Here is a 25,136-nt window from a genome sequence, read left to right as displayed (position 1 = left end):
AGATAAAAGTAGAGAGTACTTTAAAATCCCTGAACGCTCCGTTATCAATCAGAAAGCATTCTGTGTTCTGCTCTACCGATACATGACTTTCAAAAGTTGTTTTTCAATTTCCTAATTTGTGTTAAGCATTTTGATGTTGTCGGAAGCTCTTGAGCCATTGGGAATTTTAAGATGTAATGTTATAAAATACTCCAAAATACTTTAAAGCAGGGGTCCCCAGGTCCCTGGTCCTTGGCCTGTTAGGAACCAGGCAGCCCAGCAGGAGGTGAGCGGCGGGCAAGTGAGCCAAGCTTCATCTGCCGCTCCCCATCGCGCCCCATCGCTCGCACCACCGCCTGAACCATACCCCCCACCCCACCTCCGTCCGTGGAAAAATTGTCTTCCACGAAACCAGTCCCTGGTGCCAGAAAGGTTGGGGACCGCTGCTTTAAAGTGTAGCAGTATAACAACACTTGCCACTGTATTCAGTTTCTTTTTTTTTTTTTTTTTTTTTTAGTTTCTTTTTTCATATAAGTGCTTTTAAATGTAACATTTGACTCTCTTTTTCTAACCAGTCGATTTTCCATTGGATGTCCAAACACACAAAAAGATCTACATTTACTTCTCCTTAGGATGTAGAAAACAAAATGACTGTTCAGAACAATGTAGAGATCTTAACAACTTCAGACAGGAAAGCTGACCAATGCCAGTATCAATTAAAAAAGAAAATCTGCCTTATTCTCCTGCTGGCACAATATTTCACAGGTTCTTTACATGTTCAGGAGTGGTGAAAAACTTTACTTCTCTGAATTTGGGGAGTTGCCATCTTCTAAAAGCACTTCCTCACCGAATGGGAGAAGCTCACTCTCTGGCCACCTCTCAGGCAGGCATGCCCTCCCCTCCCCCTTCCTCTCCCTGTCCCTCTCTCCGTCCCTCTCTCCGTCCCTCTCTTCGTCCCTCTCTCTCTTATCTTTCCATCCCCCACTCTCCTGTGTAGGTATGTGTTTGACACTGAGCTGCTTCAGCTGCTTTTGGCAGCTTAACATGCTTGTGTCAGAGCCGAATGCTGCCTGTAGGTCTGACCACTGATGATGGCAGTGACCACCTCCCATAACAGGGAGACAGACTTAAGGATGAAGAAAATAAAGAGGTGGATTAGTCTTCCTAAACTCCTGAAGCCTATAGGGAAATGGTTTGGTGACTTAAAAGGAGAAAAATAATACAAGTGTAGAATGAATGTGTTAAAAGCCAAGATGGGATGGGACTTTAAAAACCAAAGTAATTCTTACTCAGCTTTGTGCTGCCCCTTTGGCCTGTTTGGTGATCTGTAGGGTTTTACTGTGTGGTCTACAGACAGAACCCACCAGTGAAATAAATTAGTTGTTGGGCACATAGTGTCAGCAAAGGCAAAGAGTAAAACTGATGTGGAAAATAAGGCTAACTTCGTCATTCTTTCTTTATTTCCTCATTGGAGAAGCGTGTGATTCTTTCTGTATACTTTTCTGAAGTCAGACATTGCCGGTTATAATGAATACCTTGCATCGTCCCAAGGCAGCCTGTGGTCTGAAGAGCAGATTTCGTTGCTTTTGTTATGAATCGATTCTCTCTCCATAGAGGCTGGACACAGTGCCAGTGAGGCTCCATGCAGGCATCAAGGAGGCTGGCCTGAGTCTTAAAGGAGGTTGTGTTGGCATTTTTTTCCTAACCTTTTTGGTGGTAACAGATCACATGCGGGGTGTCCTGGAGACACTGAAGAGGCGAGTCACGTTTGATGTAGATTTCAGAGGGTTCCGCATCTCTAGATGTATTGCAGGGGTGGGGAGTGGGGAAGAGAACAAGGCAGGACTAGGAAGAGGGCTCTTTTCATAGGTAGAATCATGGTGCCATCATGAGAACCCTGAGAGGTTCCAGATTGATAGCGTGGCAAAGAAGGGTTAACGGGAACCATAGACGGAGTTGTCTATATGGAATTTCTGTGACTCCTTCTTACTAGGTTGGGAGAGGCCACTTTGCTTCTGGGGACTGATACCCTCCTTCCCAAGGGTAATGACTCACCCTGCAGGTAAGATAGCTCAGCCCTGCCTGGCTGATAAAGGCCTGTCATTCTCATTCTCTCCCCAGGTCCCCTCCTTCCCTCCTGGGTTTCACTTGGTTAATGAATAAGCCTAGTCATGAGCTGTAAGTAAATTCTTTTATCAAATGAAAACCACATCAAAACATCCACAGAGAGACATTTAATGAAAGTGTAAATATTGCAGTACAGCATCTCCTGTATCTGGTTGGCTTATACACAAACAGACTTTAAGCTTTTCACCTATTGAAACCTTTAAGTCTGAAAATATGCTGCTCTGTGAGGCTTTTTGTAAACATGGTCTTAGGACGTGGAGAAAAGTTGGTGCATTGATGTGTTATCACAATAGCACTAATATTGTGGCAGATTTAATGCTTCATAAACAGCTCAAACTGCCAAGGTTAACAGTCCAAAAGTGTTGTCTTGGTGTATGTGGGGACATTTATATTTGGTGTATATTTGTGTCTGGCATCTGAAACATCGCTAACGAGAACCAGTGAACCCTTCTTTACTCTGACTGCAGACCCGGCCACTACCTCGAGCCAGCAGTTCAGTTTACACACTGGCTCTGGTTGGTGAATAGGTTGTGTCCTCAAAGTTCTTTTGTTGATTAACCTTTTAGAACACAAAGCGCATTGTCGCACAGAAATGCCACTTTGAATGGTGGGTGTCAGTGAGCTGTGGCTTGTTTCAAACTTCGAGTCATGGCCCATCAGTGGGTCAGAAAATCAGTGCTAGTTGATGCCAGAATAAAAAAGCAGAGAGAAAAGAAACAGAATAGGAAACATCAGAGTGGGTTGCCTAGAAAAGATAGGTCTTGTTTGGTGACACTGTTGCAACTTAAAACCTACTGGACACTGTATGCCTTTAGAGCGTGAAAGGTACCCGTGTAGGGGGAGGTTGTATCAGCAGTGGGTTAAATCTGGCCATTTTCCACCGTCCAGCACTGTGATGTCAGGCAAGGGGCTTAACCTATCTGGGTCTCTGTTTTGTCATACTCAAAATAGGGTTGTTTTGTAGAGGTACGATTAGAGATGAAAGAGTATATGTTAGGGTTAATATATTAGGATATTATAGAACATATGGTAATATATTAGGATTAGAGCTACTACAGCATCTGGTGCATGGTAACCCCTCTGTAAACCATGATTATTATTTATTTGTACTCCTTTGTGATATATGTAGACCTTAAAGATACTGTTATAAAATAGTATAACTAAAACATGTACTGTTTAGTCTTCCCTAGAGTACAATTTATTCAGTGTTCCTGACATTTAGGATCTGCCATTTCACACATTCTAGGAGGAGATCTTTGATTTTACTTTAAACTATTCCTGTGTAGTTGAGACATCAATCTTAATTTTTTCCCATGAAGTGTGAAGAATGTTGCAAATTGCCTTAGGTCTTTCAGCTGTCTGTCAAGTTCGTCAAGACCGTTAAGTATGGAATTGCTTCCCAGCTCCCTATTTTGAGTTGTGTGTTTTCGTCTTTATTTAAAAAACAAAACAAGGTATTCTCTGTCTTTTTTTTTTAAGTGACTCTCAATTCTAAGCTTTTTGGAACTCCATCTGCTCCTGTTTGACTCCATCATAAAGTCATTCTTACCTCCTGCACATCACTACCCCATCTTTTAAGGAGCTATGTCAGCATTTGTGAAAACCTTTTTTTGTCTGGCTTGGGTTTCGAGCAGCTGCTGTGTTGCCAGCTTTGAGGGGCAGGTGAAAAGCATCGTGGGAAGCCTGGCGTCACAGTCAGGGAGGTGAGGATCCAAATCCAGCTCTGCCAGTTCATCATCTTGGCCCTCTGCAGGTTACTCAACCTCTCTCAGCCTCTGTTTCCGTGTCTGTAAAAACAGAGTTCCTGCCCACCTTGTGGGGTTGCTTTGAGGAGAAAAAGAGCACAGGTGGATTGGTGACTTTGCCTAGAAGGCCGCTGTCTCCAGCTGGGTCCTCGTAAGTCACAGCTCCGCAGCCTTTTCTGCCCTTCCTGTCCTCCCGGCCTCAGCTCTGGGGCTCTCAGGAAGACCCACCCCCTTCACCCAGGAAACAGCTGGCTTCCGGGTGGGGCTTCCTACCCCAGAGTCATCCAGCTCTGCACCTGGTCCTCCCTTCTCTCGGAAGTGGGGCCCGACACGTGTGGTCTGGGCCCCGTTTCCTCTCCAGGCCTTTCTCTGTCCCTTATCCCCAGGCCCACCTGCTGCTTCTTTCCAACAGTGAGAAAACCTGCCGAAGCTAATCCATCTTTTCAGAAGGACTCCTAGATCCCAGTTCCCTTTGCTCCCCATGATTTCTTTCCTTTTACAAATTCCAGTGGTCTGGATTCATCACCCTAGCCATCGTGCCCTCTCATTTAGCTGAGGTCCCTGGTGACCTCCGTGCCATGAAGCTCCTGAGCCCTTGCCTCCTCTTGCCTGGTTGCTCAGTACGTTGACCCATCCTTCCTTCCTGGGCTCCGCAGCCCCAGACTTTCTAAGTTAGTCACCTCCTCTTCGGCCCACAGCGTCCCAGGCTCCCCTGCCTGCTCCCCCCGCCCCATCTATAAGGTGATTAAATGTTTGCTGTTCCTCAGAGTTCCACTAGGACTTCTTTTCTTACTCCATGCCTTCTCCATTCCCATTCCTGTTTTCCCCTTCAATCGCAGTGATCTTGTAGAAACACACATCAGATCACACTCGCACCCTCCTGGTGACTAAAACCCCATGGTGCCTCCCTCTGCACTTAGCCGGAGCCCTCGGGGGCGTGTCCATCATTCCGGCTTCACCTCAGGTCCTCCCCGCTCCCTCTTCAGTCTCCACTGTTAAGGTCGTGTTTCAGTTCCTCAGTCAAGACTGTGTCTCCTCACTCAGATAGGTCACTCCGTGTTCCTTCTGCCTGGAACACGCTTCCCTACCCCCAGTGTCTTTGACACTGTCTGCTCTCCCAGCCTTCAGTCTCAGGAAAGGCTGAATGTCTTTTCCTTAGGGAAACAGTCTCTGTGTACTGGGCTTGACCAGCTAGCTCCCGCTGGAAACTCCAGAGCGCTTTTCTAATAACCCTCAGCACACGTGTGGGGCTCTGTGCCCTGTCCTTCCCTCCCGGCGAATACAAGGACCAGGTCTCTGATTCAGCCCCAGTTGCCCATGCATAGAAGATGGTGTGTTTGTTCATGAATGAATGGAGAGATGAATAAATGAACAAGTGAGAATTTCATACATTAGTGTCTGTGTTCACAAACAGGTGGAAGGGTGAATAAATGAACAAGCGAGAACTAAATACATTTGTTTGTAGAGCAGTCAGCACAGCTCTTACATATAGTAAGTACTCAATAAATGGTAGCTTTATTTCTTCTTAATCGACTTTTCAGCTGGGAACCATGAAAAGAAAAAAGAAAAAAAAAAAACCACCCAGGCTGGTTAATGCAAGCAGTGCTCCTTGGTGACACCCTTCAGTAAAAGTGGAGGCAGGTGGCAGTAGGCCATGGGAGCGAGAGCTTAAGCAGCAGCTTCTTCCCACAGTCAACCTCTTGCTCCTCCTCGTGCTGAAATCATCCTTTCTCACCTCGATTCCTGCCTCCCTGCTGTTCCTTTCCTCCTCCTCTAGATTGTAAGCTTCTTCCGGGCAGGGACCGTCTCTTCCCTTCCTCCACGCGCCGGTGCCCAGCACAGTACCTGGAGCCAGTGTTTGTGGAATGAATGAATGAGATGCACGTTTCGGAAGTGGACTATGGTGTTGCCAGGAGAGTTAGTGAAAATTAATTGACTAATTTTGGTCTCAGTTCAATTTTTAAAAATTATAGTTCAGACTTCTTGACTTTATACTTGTCCAGTATGGTTGACGTATCGGTTCCTGTATTTTCCACTTTATTTCCACGTTTTTGTGTGGGAAAGACCCCAATTCTAAACGATAGCAGTATCGCGTGAGCTTTGCAGACTCAGGTCTGTGAGGCCCCCCTCACTTCTCACACCCCAGTGTGTGATGAGCTCTACAGCTTGCTGAATCTGTCTCGCTGTAGAATATCTTATGTGGCTTAGACACCGTTCTTTTAGTCTGAACTATATGTTTTGTGATCTAACAGCCATAGCCTCGTTGCTTAGGCACCTACCGTGTGCCAAGCCCTGTGCTGAGAGCTCTGCGTACGTACTCTCTGCCCTTCCTAATAACTTTCTGAGGTAGGTAGATATGCCCGTTTTATGGATAAAGAAAGGGAAGCCCAGGGAGGCAGGTGACTTGCCTCAGGCAAGTTAAGATTGGGGCAGGATTTGAACCTAGGCCACTGTGGCCTTGGAACCTGCGGTTTTCCCACCTGACTTCGTTGCCTCCCTTTGCGTAGATTTTAAGTAAATGTCACCATGTCTACATGTCAGCCTTTGTCCAGTTTGTGGAGAGTGTTTTCATCTCCACTTCTTTGGCTTTTTTTTTTTCTGCTACACCACATGGCTTGTGGGATTTTAGTTCCCCAACCAGGGATCGAACCTGGGCCCTCGGCAGTGAGCGCGTAGAGCCCTAACCACTGGACCGCCAGGGAATTCCCATCCACTTCCTTGGCCTTAATTAGAGACCGTGAGGTGAAATGAGGTGTGGGAGCCGTGAGCAGACTGAGGGGGTGACGTGGAGGGGGCACGGAGCCGTAGGCGTGACTTGTATGTGGCGGAACCAGGACAGGACCCACTTCCTCTCTGGGCGCCTGTTGAGTTTGCTCTCGTCCTTATCCGTCACAGGGCTCACAGCAGCTGCCCGCACGGTGCCAAGCACCCAGTGCCGGGGGGTACGGGCCCGGTTCTGTGAACGCTCAGCCGTTCTTGCTCTCATACTCTGTCCTTCACATCTTTTTAAGCATCGTGGCCTGAGCTTGCTCCCTTGGCCTTAGTGCATTTGCTTTCCTGAGTGTCTCCTACATGTCGGGTGCTGTGATAGAGGCTTGGGGAAAGCAGAAGTGAATGAACCCAGCTCCCTTCTGCCTCTCACTCCATTATTTCCGCTGTGCTCTTGACAGCGCTTGGATCTCTTTCATGTGCCTGAGTTTTCACTCTTTAGCCTTAGTACTTTATTTTTTTATTTCTATTTATTTTTTTGGCTGCGGTGCAAGGCTTGTGGGATCTTAGTTCCCCGACCAGGGATCAAACCCAGGCCCTCAGCAGTGAAAGTGCGGAGTCCTAACCACTGGACCGCCAGAGAATTCCCTAGCCTTAGTACTGTACAAACAAACAAACAGGCAACCCTTTATTAGGTAAGTATCCAATGTATGAAGAACAAGGGACAAGGAATCACAAGCCCTGGGTCCTGACCATGTGCCCGGGGCAGGTGCATTGGCCTCGCCGAGTCTGCTGTCAAGGGCCGTTGCCATTTCTTTCCCAGCGTTGCTGTGAGGCTCAGGTGTGGCAATGTGCACGGACTGCTCCTGCCCAAGGGAGCCTGCCCTTCAGAGTCAGAGCCAGCTTTCCTTGTTTCCAGCCCAGGGCTCTTCATCTGCTGAGCCACCCTTCCTCATGGAATTTTTCACTGAAGATGTTGTGAATATGTATCCTGGTTCTGGCTTTCTTCTCTTGAGTAGAAACAAGCTGACAGCAGGTACAAAAGCTGTGTTTCTTCCCTCCTTCCACAATGTCAGATGAAATTCCTGCCAAAGTACCATGGTAGAGCCCAGGCGCTACACAGATGAATAAGCCAAGGTCCCTTCCCTCCAAGAGCGCCTGGGTAAACGTGGGGAAAGAGTCAGCGTTGAAGTGAGGGCCGGACCAAGCTAAAGGCCCTGACGCCCTCTAGCAGGTTTGCACTTTATCTTGAAGACTCTGCAGGGTTTTATAGAAGAGGATGGACTGGCAAGGGTAAAATAGGGCTGTCATCTCCTGGGCGGGCTCGCCCGCTCTCACCTCTTGGGCACCCTGGAAATAGCTGTACTGCGCGTGCTTCTGACAGACCACCGATTGCTGTGTGCACCTTAGTATCCGCCTAGTTCCTTGGGTGGGTTGAGGGGAGGTACACCCAAGATCAGTTTTTTTGAACACAGGCAAATATTCCTAGTGACCATTATCAGGGTTGAGTGTTTTTGTAAAGTTAGTTCTCCCGTAGAATCCGAGATAAAACCCTCCATTCTCTCTCTGGTAAAAGTCAAAAAATGGGGCTTCCCTGGTGGCGCAGTGGTTGAGAGTCTGCCTGCCAATGCAGGGGACACGGGTTCGAGCCCTGGTCTGGGAAGATCCCACATGCCGCGGAGCAACTAGGCCCGTGAGCCACAACTACTGAGCCTGCGCGTCTGGAGCCTGTGCTCGGCAACAAGAGAGGCCGCGATAGTGAGAGGCCCGCGCACCGCGATGAAGAGTGGCCCCCGCTTGCCGCAACTAGAGAAAGCCCTCGCACAGAAATGAAGACCCAACACAGCCATAAATAAATAAATAAATAAATAAATAAATAATAATAATAAAAATAAATAAATAAATAAAACCTAAAAAAAAAAAAAAAAAAAAGTCAAAAAATGGTCATGCTGTTGAAAATCCAAAGTTGATCAAATTATATGGAATATGAGAAAACTTCTGAATCTGGTATGTTCACATGTAAATAAACAAGCAAACACAAAGCGATGTTTGGTGCCCTCCTGGTGTGGGGTGAAAACCCAGAATGAGGGCACAGTGGTGCAGGGCCCCAGGCTGGCGGCTGAGGGAGGGCTCAGGAGAGGCCATGAAGGGTGTCAGAAGTGGGCACCGTAGAGCATTAAAGCACACGTTGGTGGGTAGGGTGTAAGGTTTGGGTCTGCTAAGCTGGCAGAGGCCACTGTCAGCACATGTCACTTCGGGTGGGCGCTTAACATACCAGGTTATCACGGAGAGATTCCTTCTGCTTTTTACATAACTGTTGTATGGAGAGGTGGACAGACTCTGAGTCTCTTGCAGATAGAGGCGTTTGCCTGTGTTAACTCTAAATGACACGGTCTGGGACCCTTCCAGTGCACATGGTGTCATGAAAAGAATGTAGCTTTGGTTTGGATCCCAACACTTGTCATCTTTGAGACCTTGAACTAGTCACTTCTTCTGAGCTTCAGTGTCCTTATCTATAGAGTCAGGATAATCCTTACAGGATTTTTCCATACCTGGCAGAATAAGTAACCAATACATATTTCTCTTTCTTGTAACCATTGGATTGATAAGCATTATAGGTAATTCCCTTAGAAACTGACTGAGAACCTGATGTTGGCTGAGGGTAGCCACTGCAGAAAATGCAGGACTAACGGTGTGTGACTGCTTCTGAAGTTTCCTGATGCTCCCCCCACCCCACCCCCTCCAGCAGTTGCTGCAGTAAAGTGATTGCAGCTGCTTAATAACCAGGCTGCACAAATGTCCTCAGCCTCCCTCGGAAGGGCTGAGAAGCCTGGCGTTTCAGCAGCTGTGATTGTTTGCAGCACACGAACCATTCAGGGACACCTCCTTATCACTGAAGACACTGAAACTGGGGTAACTCTTACCTCGTCTTACAGAGACCTTCTAACTTAGTCTCAGAAATGGCCCTTAGGAGTTGGACAGTGTAAAACAACAGCAAAACTAAACAATTTGTTTAAAATGTCATGAACATCTGTGAAACCACCACTCAACCAAAGAGCTAAAATATTGTTAATAAATTACACTTACCTGTTGTTCCTCCCCATCCCATCCGCCCGATCCCCTGTGGGTGGCAGTCACTCTTCTGAAAGTCATGCTCATCATTTTCTTGCTTTTTTGGTTCTCTCTCTCCCTCTCCCTCTCTCTCTCCCCCGCTCTCTCCTTCCCCTCACCTTCCCCCCATCCCCCTTCCCCCTCCCTCTCCCTTTCCCTCTACAGATCTACAAAATGATATCTTATTGTGCTCCTAATTTGCCTTTGCCTGAGGTTGAGCAACTCTTTATATAATTATTGGCGTTATATGCTCCCTTTTCTGTGAAACGATATGAATGCTTTTCTTGTCTTTTGCCCATTTTTCTGTTAGGTGTTCTCTTACTGATTTGTAGGCATTTTTATGTATTCTGGTGCTAATCCTCCATCAGTTGTATGGGTCACAAATATCTTCTCCCAGTGTGTAGATTGTCTTCTCGCTCTTTAAAGTGTCTTCGGGTGGACAAAAGTTTTCGTATTAATGTAGCCAAACTTATTGATCTTTTTTTTAATGCTTAACATTTTTTGTATCTTCATAAATTCTTTCCTACTTCAAGCTCCGGAAGATATTCACTTCTATTTTCTTTTCAAGTTTTCAAAGTTTGCTTTTGACATTTAAGTGCTTCATCCATCTGGAGTTGATTTTTTGGCCTGGTGTGAGTAAGAATCCAATTTCTTTTTTTCTTCCTGTGGATAAACAATTTTTCCAACTTTTCCTTTTGCACAGTGTCATGCTGCCTCTGTCAAAAATCAAAGTTTCACAGATGCATAAGTCTGTTTCTAGGTTCTTCTGTATCACTGGTCAGTTTGTTTATCTCTGTCCCATTACTACACTGTCTTAAGTACTACAGGTTTACAATAAGCTTTTTTAGCTATCAAGGCAAGTCCCCCTTCCTTATTCTTCTTCAGAAATGTTTGGGCTATCATTGGCCATTTGTCTTCCCTTTAAAATTTGGAATCAACCTTTCAAATTCCACAGAATAATTGAGGTGTAATTTATATACAGTGAAATATACACTGTTCTGTTGCCCAGGTCTTCATCTTAACAAATGCACATCATCATGTAACCTCCACCACAATCAAGATACAGGACAATTCCATCACTCCCAGAATTCCCTCATCCCTTTGGCGGTTGACCTCCTCCCCCAGTCCCTGGCTACCACTGCTCTGTGTTCTGTTGAGATTTTTTTTTTTAATCTCATTTAAAATTTTTTCATTGTTTTATTAAAACGTTGGAATTTTTTAAACTGAAACTGCATTAAATCTAGAGATAAATTTAGGAAGGACTCTACGTCGTATGTTAAGTGTTCTTGTCCATGAACATTATGTATCTCTCAACTTAGTTGGAGAGATGTTTTGCTTGACAGTAATGGAAGGGTCTACATTTTTAGAAAAAAATTTCAACATTTTAAGTAGTTCTTTAAAACTCCTCTAAAGGAAGCATTTTATAAGATAATCGTCCATCTAAATGGACACATAAATATACACAAATATATATCAGACTTGTGGCAGTGTTATGTTTTAGAAAAAAGTCACGTCTTGGTTCCAAACCAGCCTTGATGCTCACCCTATGAGACCATAAGCAAGCTGCTCGGCTCCCCTGATGCCCAGTCTCTTCATCTGTGTGATGACTAGAACATGTCTTCCTCATGGGGTGGTGGTGAAGATTAAATGCACAAAGTGTCGAGACAGCGGACCCGGCACAGTGAAGCCATGGGTGGGTGAGACTGTGGGAGAGGAACTGCTCTCACTCACCCACAAGGAACCAGGAAGGGCCTTCACCATGTTTGGTTTCGCAGCAGCTTTCACAGAGTGGCACGGCCGAAAGATGGCCTTGAATCATTTTCCTGACAAATTTGGAAAAGGTTAGTGTTACCAAGCTGCCTGCGCCACGCTGCTTCTGACAGGCGAGCTGGAATCACTGGAGGACACAGCTGACAGCCAATTCATTTTGCTGATTCATCCATTAGAAGGGTGGCTCTGGGCCAGAGCTTGGCTTCCAGATTAAAGGCCGAGAGCTGCAAAGCTGCTGGGACTTGAAGGAATGCTGGTAAATTATTGCCATGTGAAGGCCAGCCGTGGAAAGTGGATTGTTATTTGTTTCCCCCTTTAAGTGATCCTAATTCCAAATGTGCTCAGATAAATTCCCCACCATGGTTAGGGAATTTTTGAAACATTTGTCCATGGGGCTGAGAGCTAAATTACTGGAAACCATCAAATGCTGTTAAGTAGATCATCTTGGCTCCTTTATGACCCTATCATCACCTCTGCTTTCAGGAGGAATGTTGACTCAAGCCTACTCCTTTACTTGGTAATCCAAATTAAACTCGAGAGAGACATTATTGCACATGTCATCCCTGTGGGGCACACTTCAAAATCAACCTGCCTGAGTAAGGAATGAAACTTAAAGAGGAAAATCCAGGAGATGCTCATTTGCCAACGATCGGGACAGAATAATCATGTAGAATCTGTGGGTTCTCATGTATCGCATTGATAGATGAACCTGTTTTAGTAGGTAGTCTCAAGCTTACAGGAAACTGCATAAAGCTTGCATGTGACAGGGTGAGCTCAAGAGGGTGGAAATTGTGTCTTGTTTTACCAATATCTAGCATCGTCCCTGGGACAGACACCCAGTGAGCAGCTGCTAGAAAGAGGCATGGATGGTTGATGTTTGTTGGGTATACAGATTGTGGGGCGGTTAGATAAATGAGCCAAGAAAGTCAGAAGTGTAGTCCGTTGAAAGCAAGAAGAGTAACTGTCCTGAGGAATAAGATTTTAAAAGAAAGGATCCTGTTTCTGTGGTTCTCTGATCTGAGTGACTTTGGTCTATAGTGTATCTGCAGAGCTGGGTACTTTCTGTTTCCCTCCTTGTAGTGAGTCAGAGCCTATGCTGTTTTGAGCTCACATTTCACTAACTCAATCTACTTCCTTGGGATAATGTGAAAGTTCTTTAATACCCTTAGGGTTGTTTTCTTTTCTTTTCTTTTTTTCCTGTTAAACTCTAGAGTGAATATTTGAAAAGTACAGCAAACTTCTTAGTAAAAAAAAATTTTTTTTTGAATTTTATTTTATTTATTTTTTTATACAGCAGGTTCTTATTAGTTATCCATTTTATACATATTAGTGTATATATGTCAATTCCAATCTCCCAATTCATCCCACCCCCCCCACCCCCCTGTCACTTTCCCCCCTTGGTGTCCATACGTTTGTCCTCTACATCTGTGTCTCTATTTCTGCCCTGCACACCGGTTCATCTGTACCATTTTTCTAGGTTCCACATATATGCGTTAATATACGATATTTGTTTTTCTCTTTCTGACTTACTTCACTCTGTATGACAGTCTCTAGGTCCATCCACGTCTCTACAAAGGACCCAGTTTTGTTCCTTTTTATGGCTGAGTAATATTCCATTGTATATATGTGCCACATCTTCTTTATCCATTCGTCTGTCGATGGGCATTTAGGTTGCTTCCATGACCTGGCTATTGTAAATAGTGCTGCAGTGAACATTGGGGTGCATAATACGAGTGGGTGTCTTTTCTTATTTTTTTTTGTTGTTTTATTTTGCTTTGCTCTTTAGATGGCTAAACATTTAGGGCATGACATTCTATAAACTCCTATTGTGCTGAGAAGTTTTAGGCAGATCTGGTCCACTTGGAGTCAAGATGAAAGTGCCAGGGGCTGGGTATGTGGGGAGTATCCGCCTCTCATCCAGTTGTCTTTCCCTGTGGTTTAAGGTCTCTGAAGTACTGGAGTCCCTTGTCCAGTTCTGGTGTGTCCGTCACCTCTTGCTGCATTCTACCATGTTTCATTTACATAATATTTACTGGGAACTACTCTGATCCAAGAACTTTGCTAGAAGTGGGTATACAGAAGTGGGTATACTCTATTTCAGACGTCACGGTGCTTTTGCAGCTGCCCAGGTCCCAAGTCTGGCAGCCCCTGCCAGCATGGCCCAGCCCTTACGGTCTTGCTGCTAGTGTGGGTAATAACCAGTGGCAGTGATAGTGGTCCGGGGAGTGTGTGCTCACACTGCAGAAGCCGGAGCCAGCACATGGGGGCCCATCCTCCCGGTTTCCGTGGGTCCTCACTCCCAGGCCACTTGCACGTTCCATTCCCCACCCTCCGAGAAGGACCCGGCCTTAGTCAGGCATTAACACCAAAGAGGGAACAAGCTCTAGTTTTCAAGGACTCCTGCCAGAGGCACATTACAGAGAATTAGCAGGCTTTCAAAGCAGAAGGAGAAGAGGCAGGTCTCAAGTACTGTGGGAATATCTTGAATCTGCAGAGTCCAAAGTGAAGTGCGGAACGGCAGGCAGGGCCCTGGCCTTAGGGTCGAAGCAGCCTGGTTTTGCCGCCCAGCACTGCCGCTGGCCCACGGTGCGGCCTGCAGTAATCCCCCCGACCTCTGTGCACCTGCTTTCTCATATTCAATAAAGACAGTTCTCCTTTGCAAATGCATTGTGAAGATTAGACATCATGTACGCAAAGCACCGGACACAGACGTATGGTAGACCTTTGGTATTTGACACGGTGATCAGCACTGCTGTCAGTATTGCTTTTCTTGTCATCTTTATTTTTAACAAAATAAGTGAGGGTTTACAGTTTTCCCTTAGTGGTTTTGTTTTGTTTTTCATTTTCTTACTCTGAAAAGGAGTAATTTTCAGGCCGTAATGTTACCTGCAAATATTCCGAAAATTAACGTTTTGTTTACATCATTCTGGTTATTTAATAGTTTACAGAGCATTTTCACACTGTGAGGGAGATTGAGGAGCAGTGACCGTCTTTTCTCCAGGTGAGAAAACTCAGGTGTGGAGAGCCTATGGGACATTCCCAAGGCCACCTGGCTTCTAAAACGGGGTTGGGAGTGCAGACCTCACCCCAGGGCTCCTTTGACTCCCTCAGGCCATCTTTCCGAAGTGACATCCTGGGGCTAGGCCAGACTCTTTGATAAGGATTTTTTCTTTTCCTTGTAGCTGTCAATACCAGCAAATATGCAGAGAGCTATCGGATCCAGACCTATGCTGAATATGTGGGGACAAAGCATGAGGAGAAGCAGATCAAGAGAAAGTGGACAGAAGATAGTTGGAAGGAGGTTGAGAGAAAGCGCTTAAACACGCAGTGCATCTCCTATGCTTTGCAGAATCACTGTTACCAAGCCAATAGGTAAGAGTTCTTGGCTGTCGATTTGAAAGGGCAGCGTCGTTCTAGCAAAGCTGTTCTCGCTGCTTCTTATAGGACTGTAAGTAGTAAATCTGACTTGTGAGAAAGACTTTTTTCTAACTTTTCACATAATATCAGAAGTTACTACTCCGTTAATTCCTTCTGTGCTATATAGACCATTTCAGTTAACATTCACAAAATCCTGATGAGGCAGACAAGGGGATACATCTTACTCCCATTTTAGGGGTGAAGAAACAGGGGCTCTGTGACTTGCCCACCATTCAGTAAGAAAGCCAGGATCAGAGGTGAACTCTTCCGTCTGATCTTTTCCTCTTCCCAGGCTGCCACGTCGCTTCTGGCTGAGCTTCTGAACCCGTTTCATATCCCACGTAGACACTGCACCACATGCCTGCTGTAGAAAGAGAACTTGATACACACTTCCTTTACTTACCTGTATTCCTACTTTCAGAAGATAAATGCTGGTGATATTTTAGAATCTTTGCGAAACTATAAAACATAGGTATAGAAAACAGGTGGGGGGGGGAGTTCCTTACAGAAAATTGTGAAGAAGAGAAAAATGTGAATTAACAAAGAAAAAATTAGCCATAATCCCACCACCCAGAAGCAACCACTGTTAATATTTTGGATTGCCCTCCCTACTTTTTAAATGGTTTTTTAGAGATTTTTAAAATTGAGTTATAATTAACATACCTCATATTATAACATAATAAAATGTACAGATCTAAAATGTTTGGTTCAAAGAGTTTTAACAGTTACATATACACAAGTGACCACCACTGAAAGCAAGATGTAGGACATTTCTATCTCCCCGTCTCAAAATTTTGTTATGCCCCTTTTCAAGCAACTCCAAGCCCCCACTGTCCTAAGCAACTATTTCAAATTTCTATCACTGTGGATTAATTTTGATTATTCTTGGAATTTATAAAAAATGGAATCATTTGGTATTATGTTTGGCTTCTTTCACTTAACCTGTTTTTGAAATTCATCCTTAATGTTGTGTGTATCAGGAGTACGTTAATTTTTTTTTTTTAATAAATTTATTCATTTATTTATTTTTGGCTGCGTTGGGTCTTCCTTGCTGTGCGCAGGCTTTCTCTAGTTGCAGTGAGCGGGGGCTACTCTTCGTTGCGGTGTGCGGGCTTCTCATTGTGGTGGCTTCTCTTGTTGTGGAGCATGGGCTCTAGGCACGTGGGCTTCAGTAGTTGCGGCGCTCGGGCTCTAGAGTGTAGGCTCAGTAGTTGCTCCGTGGCATACGGGATCTTCCTGGACCAGGGCTTGAACCCGTGTCCCCTGCATTGGCAGGCGGATTCTTAACCACTGCACCACCAGGGAAGCCCGAGTACGTTAATTTTTATTATTCAGTATTACTTCATTGTGTGAATATACAGCCTTAACCTGTTCTCCTGTTGGTGGACATTTGGGTTGTTTCCAGGTGGGACTATGATAAATCAGGCTGCTATGAACATTTCTATAAAAAATTTTTTGTGGGCATATGTTTTCATTTCTGTTGAGTAAATATCTAAGATTAGAATTGTTGGTTCTTAGGATAGATGTATGTTAAACTTTATAAGAACAACCGAACAGTTCTCCAAAGTGGATGTACCATTTTATACTCCCCCAGTATTATATGAAAGTTCCAGTTGCTCCACATCCTTGACAACACTTAGTGCTGTCAGTCTTTTTTAGCCATTCTAGAAGATATTAGATGATATTGCATTGTGATTTTAATTTGCATTTCTCTTGTTGACCACCTTTTTGTGTGCTTCTTGACCATTCAAATATCTTCTGCTTGAGGTGGATATTTAAGTCGCTTGCCCATTTTCTAATTAGGTTGTTTGTCTTTTTACTGTAGATCTGTAGGTGTTCTTTTATATATTCTGGATACACATCCTTTGTGCTGCAGATACATTTTTTGAGTCTGGGGTAGTATATTCATTTTATTAGTGATGTATTTTGATGAGCAGATATTTTTAATGTTGATGAAGTCCTGTTAATTTTTTTTTGTTAATGGTTAGTGGGTTTTTTCCCCATTCCAAAACTTTGCCTACCTAAGGTTACAATGATTTTCTAGAAACCTTTCTTCTAGAAGGTTTATAGTTTTAGCTTTTACGTTTAAGTCTGACCCATTTCAAATTAATTTTGTATGAGATAGGAGTCAGGGTTTAGTTTTTTCCATATGGATATCTAGTTGTTCTGGCAACATTTGTTAAAAAGACTCTTCTTTCCTTGTTAAATTAACTTGGCACTTTTGTCAAAAATAAATTGACCATGTATGTTTAGATCTATTTCTGGACCCTTCTGTTCCACTCATTTTTATACTATTCTTATGCCAATACCACACTTTCTTTTTTCTGACTTTATAGTAAGTCTTAAAATCAGGTAGCATAAACCCTCCAACATTGTTCTTTTTCATATTGTTTTGACTATTCTAGATCCTTTGTATTCCACATAAATTTTAGAACGATCTTGTCTTTCTTCACTAGACCTGTTTTATAGTTTTTACTGTAGAAGTCTTATATGTCTTACGTTAATTTTTCCCTAAATATTTGTCTTATTTATGCTATCAGAAATGGAATTGTTTCTTAAGTTTCATTTTCAAATTGTTTGCTGCTTCTCTATAGACATAATTAATTGTTGTATATTGACCTTGTATCCTGCAACGTTTTAAAATTCACTTATTCTGATAGGTTGGGTTTTTTCTTAATATTCTGCAGAGTTTTTAATTTACACAGTTTTATTTCTTTTCCAATCTTTATGTCTTTTATTTCTTTTTCTTGCTTTATTGTACCAACTAGCACCTTTGGTATATTGTTAAAGTGGGAAGAGTAGATATCCTTGCCTTGCTTCCAGTATTAGAGAGGGGAAGTTAGTTCAGTGTTTCCCCTTGAACTATAATTCTTAGGTTGTCCATACAAGTCTTTTTTCAGGATGAGAAAGTTCCCCTCCATTTCCAGTTTGCTAAGACTTTGTATCATGAATAGATGTTGGATATTTTCAGATGCTTTTTCTGTATCTGTTAAAATTGTCATATGGTTTTTGCACTTTGTAAGTATTTTGCATGACATTGATTGGTTTTTGAATGCTTAATTGGATTTGCATTCCTGGGAGAAATTCCACTGGGTCATGATGTATTATCCTTTTTACATGTTGGATTTGAATATATTGTTAAATATTTTTTTATCTTTGTTCATGAGGATGAGGAATATTAGACTGTAAATTTTCTCTTTTTTTACATCTTTGTCAAGTTTTGGTTCAGGATTATGCTGACCTCATAAAACTAGTATAGTTAAGAAGTTCCTCTTCTATTATTTTGTGACAGTGTGTATAGGACTTTTTCTTTTTTTTCCTAAATTATTGGTTGGGTTTACTAGTGAAGACATCTGGGCATAAGAGTTTTTTATGGAAAGGTTTTTGATTATGAACTCAATTTCTTTAATAGATATGGGACTATTTAGCTTTTCTATTTCTTCTTGTATCACTTTTAGTAATTTGGTTTTCCAAGGAATATTCCATTTTATTTAAGTTGTCAAATTTGTTAGCATAAAATTATTAGCTCAAAATACTCCTTTATAATTTCAGTATCTGTAGGATCTATAGTTATGTCCCTTTAAAAATTCCTAATACTAGTAATTTGTGTTTTCTCCCTTTTCCTTGCTAGGTGTTTATCGATTAATTCTTTCTAAGAACAACTTTTAACTTTATTGGTTTTTCTCTATTATATTTGTGTCTTGCTTTTTCATTTATTTATACTCTTCTTCTTATTTCTTCTGCTTATTTGAATTTAATTGTTTTGGATTTAATATGTTATTCTCCCATTGTAAGGTGGGAACTTAACTCCTCGATTTTATGTTTCTTCTTTTCTAGTGAATTTTCCTTTAGTTTTTGCTTAACTGCATTCCACATATTTTGATGTGTTGTCTTTTCACTGTCATCTATTACAAAATATTTTCTAATTTCTCTTGTGCTTTCTTCTGTAACACATGAGTTATTTAGAACTTCTTTGATAATTATTGAGACTTATTTTATGGACTGACATGTGGTCTGTCTTGGTGCATGTTGTTCTGTGTGGACTTGAGTGAGTGTGATATTCCATTAATATCATTTTAAGTTATGTTGGTTCATGGTTTTGCTCAGCTCTTCTATATCTTTACTGATTGTGGGTTAGGGGTTTTTTGTTGTTGTTGTTGGGGTTTTTTGGGGGGGTGGTTTTCTACTTTTTCTTTCAGCTACTGAGAGTGGTATTGAAATCTCCAACTATGGTTGTGGATTTAATTCTCCATTAATTATATCAATTTTTGCTTCATGAAACTGTTTTGGTAGGTATATGCCCATTTTGGATTGTTATGTCTTCTTAATGAATTGCCCCTTTTATCATTGTGGAATATTTCTCTTCAGTTCTAGAAATAACCTTTTTTTGATGTTTATTGTGTCCTATATTAACATAGCCACTCTTGTTTCTTGTAGGTGTTTGCCTTTTACTGGCAACTTATTTGTCTTTATAATTAAAGTAGGTTTCTTGTAAACAGCTTATGGTTGAGTATTGCTTTTTTATCCACTCTGACAATCCCCGCCTTTTATACCTAATCTAATTAATGATACAGGTGAGCCTGTCTTCCATCTTGGTATTTGTTTCCTACTTGTCCTGCTTGTTCTGTGTCCTTCTGTTTTCTGTTGCTTTTTGGATGAATTGTGTGTTATTTAGTACTTACTGATATTATAGCCTCCCATATTATCTTCCCTGTCAACTTTTTGCTTATACGTTTTTGTGTTATTTTTTGTCATTGCTCCAGAGTAATGGTTGGCAAACTGTAGTCCATAGGCCAAATCAGGCCCACATGTTTTTATAAAGTTTTATTGGAACACAGCAGTGCCTATTAATTTACATACTGCCTCTGACTGCTTTGCATTACGATGGCAGATTTGGGTAGTTGTGACAGAGACTGTGTGGCCCACAAAACTCAAAATGTTCACTATCTGTTCCTTTACAGAAAAGTTTGCTGATCCCTGCTCTAGAGCTACTCTGCCCAGTGGTAGCCACTGACCACATGTGCCTAACAAGTACTTCAGATGTGGCTAATCCAAACTGAGATGTGTTGTAAATTTAAAACACACACCTGATTTTGAAGAATTGATTACATGTAGAAATGATAATATTTTTGATATATTGGGTAAAATAAACATATTATTAAAATTAATTTCATTTGTTTCTTTTTATTTATTTTTTAATGGTGGCTCCTAGAAAATTTAAAATTGTGTACCTGGCTCACAAAATATTTCTGTTGGCCAAGCACTGCTCTAGAGATTATAATACGCCTCTTTAATGTATCACAGTTTATCTTCAAGTGAAAATTACATTGCCTCATGAACAATGTAAGATTCTTACAAGAGTATATTTCCATCAACCCCCTCCCATCCTTTGTGATCTTCTGTTTCATATTTTGCTTCTACATTTTGTAAGCTTGATATGTTGTTGCTTTTGTTCCTTTTCGCTCTCTCTCTTTCTTTAAAAGTTAATACTCTTAAGAAAATAAGGGACTAAAGTATGGGGGAGATGACATAAGTATAAACATAAAAATTCAGGCATAATTAGAAGGATCCAGTTAAGATTGTGCAGGGCCCTTGTGGTTGGCTCTTTGACTCACTTCTTTGGCTCTAGAGAATTGATCTGAGACCTTGGAAGACACGTCACAACAGCCGAGCTTCTAGGGTTGGCTGTTAGTGTTGCCCATAGAGGTGGATGTCCATTTCTTCTGCTGTTTGCATTGGTATTGTGGCAGCAGGCTTCTTTTCTTTTCTATGATGGATTCAGAATATTCAAGTAGTTTATAGTTGATTACTGGACAAAAGATAGGGCTTCGGGAAACTGGACTGGACATAAATTTGCTTGAGAAGGGAAAAAGGAGATTTGGTTTGGTGGCAAGAGCTCTGAATAAGTACAGGTTGGCACGGCGTTTGAAGAATCCTCCTTTACAGTGGAAGCTAAAACATTTAAGATCTCACTAATAGATATTTAGTCCCCATAAATAAACACTGATGTTTGAAACAGTCCTGAAAAACAGATGCTATTACCATTCTCATTTTATTAACGATGTTCTATAATTAAAGAAAATGGTTTTCCAAAGCCACTTTGCCCTGACAGAGATTTGTTCAATCATGTCTAAGGGTTATGTGCCCTTTGGCTTATTTCAACTGTTGGGGAAAACCCTTTGGTTAGTTTCTTCCTTCTAGCCTTTCCTTTCTGTGAAACTAAATTTCAGCCTTCCTTGAAAATGTAGTAGCTCCTGGGAATTCCTGCTTATATAGGAAATGCTAAAGCTATATCAAACCTATGGTTTTCAGATTTCATATAATTTTCATCTAAAGTTAGCAGTTAGTAATTGAATGTGCATATTACATTAGGAAATAGGGGCGCGGGGGGGAGCCCTTTAGAGACAAAGAAGAATTCTGATGAAGCAGACTGTGTTCCGGGACCCACTGCTTTGTCAGACTGCTTACACATTTATTCATAAATGGGCCTGTGGAGCAAGTGTTTTCTCTCCTCCGACTGAAAAATGCCTTAGAGACAACCAAGGCCACAGAGTGGAAAGGGAACTGACTTCTAGGCAGCTGGACAACAAGGGTTCTAGCTTGGGTTCTTTCCCAAGGGTACCTGGGGAAGGACCTCATTCACTCTTCCCTTCAGTGAATACCAGCAAGAGCCCAGGATTTGTCTCGGTTTTCTCATCTTAAGTGAGGCAATTTGTCAGAAAGAATGTTCAAGTTCCTTCTAGCTCTTAAATTCCAAGTGTTTTTACACTGTACACAGTGTAGGGCATGAAGAGGAAACTGATACAAACTCTTGAGGCCCTTTGAGTTAGATTTTTGAAAATCCCTGTAGCAGGAGAACTTTTGCTTAAGAGGTATATAATAAAAATAAGATTAGGTGAACCTATGAAAGCCCTTTACTACACTGAAATAATAAGGACAACACACCAAATAGAGAAAAAGAGCATTGACCCTTTCACTGGGTGCTGTCTTTCAAATTCCCATCTACCATCTGTATACTAGAATTTCTTTGAAGCTCCTTCTCCCCGTGATTTCTAGATGGTTAGATACCACTCAGTCTGTAGCAGAAGAAACTTGTATCAGCCCTTTTTGTCCTCTATGTCTTGGTCCTCTGTTTGCACATTCATTGCTTTCGTGCTTCTGTGACTCCGAGTGGTGGCCTCTCACCTTCAGACCCCACCCCTGCCACCCTACCCCCCATCTCAGAATGTTTCCCTACAGCCTGAGCCCTGCCCCTCTTACCATGGGGGCCCCTCACTCTCTCTCAGTGTTGACGTTCCCTTGTTTCTTTTTTCTTGCCCCTGGTTCTACTGCAGGAATCTCCATTTAGCTTTGACTGCTGCTCTGTTCCTGGTTCTCAGCTGCCTTTTCCTGGGGAAATTTCCTTTTTTTTAGTTCTTGCTCTCTTCTTGGTTCTATAGCGTAGGAACCGACTTTACATCTGTGTCTTTATATTAACCAAATGACATCTCCACAATTTGCATATCCCTTAGCTTCTGGAAAGGACTATAAAAATTATCTAGTCTAGCTACCTTAATATCTTTCTTGTATTTGGGCGGAGTAAATGTTGGCAGATTCACTGTAGATCTTGTGAGTTACATATATTTTAGCAGAAAAAGTGTTTTCCCGTGACACTTTTTAAATCATTGGAGTGATAAATGCACATAATTTTTAAAAATTCACATAATACAGGAGAATATGAAATGAAGGGGGGAAAATCCTGGCTCCACACTCCCAGATCTTTTTCCCAGTGGCAGCTACTGTTATCATTTTCTTCATTATCTATTATCACTATACTTTTAAATTATACCTCTGTTTCTCGTCTTCTTTGACTAATATATCTTGTTCACTTCTAAAAAAGATTAAAAATTTAACATGTATATATTCTGTCTCTCTCTGTCTCCCTTCTCTCTTTGGTTAGTGCTGTTAATTTATTTATTTTTACTACTTTTTGGTATCTGTACATTTGTGCTTTCTTGAGAACCTGATTCCAAGAGATGGTAACAGGTATACAGCATCTATAATATGACTGTGTAAAAGCAGTACTCTGAAGAGAAAAAGTTGCATAATGGGGCCCACATAGAAGAAAATGTATTCCTATGCATTAAAGCTTTGCTACCCAAAGGAGAATCTTCCAAATATCCCAGCCTTTTGTGTGTAGATTTTTTTTGAGGGAAGTAATCTTTTCCTTGAGTGATTTTTTTTTCTTTTTTGCATATATAGTGTATGGTTAATAAACTCTGTAACAGTGTCTCTATTTTACCTTCATAATTGATAATGTTGCTTGAATATAGAATTCTAGATCCAAAATTTTATCCTTTCAGAACTGAAAATATGTTGCTTTCACCACTATAATCATTGATTTACTTTCCTGTTTTCCTTCAAGGCAGGTGCAATGCTTTCTCTGTCTTTATATCTCTAGCACATAGCCTAGAGTCTGACCCAGAGGATGTACTCAGATGTTTGGTGACTAAATGAATGAATAAATTCCTGAATGCCAGTCTCTGAGCTAGGTCTTTCATGTTTTATCTCATGTGATGCTCATAGCAACACTGTGAGGGAGGTGAGGTTATCCCCATTTCACAGAGGCTCAGGGAGATTAAACAATTCTCGACAAAGAACTGGGGCTTGAAGCCAGGGTATCTGCAGAGCCCCATTCTTTCCACTATCCATCATGCCCCCTGTACATTTTCCCAGGTCTGGTATGCAGCTTTATCCTCAAGGGAAGAAAGTACTCAAACAGATTGCATCTAGGTACATGCCAAATAGGGGACTATTGTCTTAACTGTAATCACCACACATCTAAGAAAACATCTAAGAGCTTGTGTGTCTTTTCATTTAAAAGTGATACCCTAGGAAGCAGAAGAGAGGCCCTTTTGAATTTCTGCTTTAAAGAATACCAAAACTTTTCATTACAGAAAAATTTCAAATATGTTCCGAAGTAGAGAAAACAACACAACGAAGGCCTATCTAGCTATCACAAAGTGTCAACAGTCAGTGTGTGACCAGTCCTACTTAATCAGTACTCCTTCTCTCCTTCTCCCCTTCAGATAATTTTGAAATAAATCATAGACAGCAAATCATTTCAGTCATGAGTCTGAAGATCATGATAAAAAAGATAAGCAATCATTTTTAAACAAAACTACAGTACTACTACCACATACAAAAATTAATAACAACTCTTTAATATCAGGTATCTGGTGTTCAGATTTTCTGTTCACAAACTTTTTAAAATAAGTGTTTTGTTTGACCTCTAGTTTCTAAACAAATTCACGTATTACATTTGGTTGATGTGTCTCATTTCTGTCTTAATCTCTGAATTCCTTCTCTCTGTGAATTCTCCCCTACCCCCCACTCCTTTGCAGTAGATTTAAGAAACCAAGTTGTTTGCTCTGTAGAAGTTCCCATATTCTGGAACATTCTTGTAAGGTTGTATACTTTGTTACCTTACTACTGTGTAATTAACTGGTAGTTAGATCTATACACTTGATCAGCTTCAGGGCTGAACTGAATGGCAAGACTATTTCCCAGATGATGTTGTATATTTCCTGTTGCATCACATTGGGTGACACAAAAAGTCTTCTTTTCTCTATTTTTGTGATAAGATTGATCAAGTGGGTTCAGATGTCGCTGGCCTGGTTCATCTAATATGAAGTTCCCCTAGCAGTTTTTCACCTGATGGTTTTAGTAGCCATTAATGATCAATGGCTAGATTCATTATTTCATGAAGGGTTGCAAAACGCTAATATTATAGTTTGTTACTTCTTTATTTATTATCCCAGATGCTCTTATTTAAAATAAAACATTTCTTCTCATCATCTATTTGGTTACCTGCAGATATAGTTCATATAGAAAAAACAGAACTAACTCTTTATTCTCACCCCACAAAACACCTTTTTAAAACCAGTTTTCAGAAAAATTTGCTGGTTTCCTAGCACCTTCCAAAGGTGAGCAATGAGGTTTGTTTTGTTTGTTTGAATCATGGGTTTTTTAAAAATATACATTTTATATATTTTAGTACATTACAGTTGCCATTCTTTTTGATGCTCTAATTATCTTGTTTCTGACTGGTGAGAACCATTTCCAGTTGTCTCTTGAGTCTTCTAATAGCCCAATAGTCTTTAATAGCTTCTTTGACTTCTGATATTCTTTTTTTTTTTTAATATTTACTTACTTATTTCTTTCTTTCTTTCTTTCTTTCTTTCTTTCTTTCTTTCTTTATGGCTATGTCAGGTCTTCGTTGTGAGGGATTTCGTTGCG

General features: G+C 41.7%; 1 protein-coding gene across 1 annotated transcript in view; it reads left to right on the top strand.

The window, feature by feature from the left end:
• PARN (poly(A)-specific ribonuclease) overlaps positions 1 to 25,136 on the top strand; it is a 159,236-nt gene that overhangs the window by 99,872 nt on the left and 34,228 nt on the right. Inside the window, exon 22 of the mRNA XM_061207987.1 lies at positions 14,624 to 14,813. Coding sequence (XP_061063970.1) covers positions 14,624 to 14,813 — 190 coding nt within the window. The remainder of the gene's footprint in view (positions 1 to 14,623; positions 14,814 to 25,136) is intronic.

This window comes from Eubalaena glacialis, chromosome 13, assembly GCF_028564815.1.
Source record: "Eubalaena glacialis isolate mEubGla1 chromosome 13, mEubGla1.1.hap2.+ XY, whole genome shotgun sequence".
In the NCBI taxonomy this organism is placed as follows: Eukaryota; Metazoa; Chordata; class Mammalia; order Artiodactyla; family Balaenidae; genus Eubalaena; species Eubalaena glacialis.
This window is presented reverse-complemented; position numbering and strand designations above follow the sequence as displayed.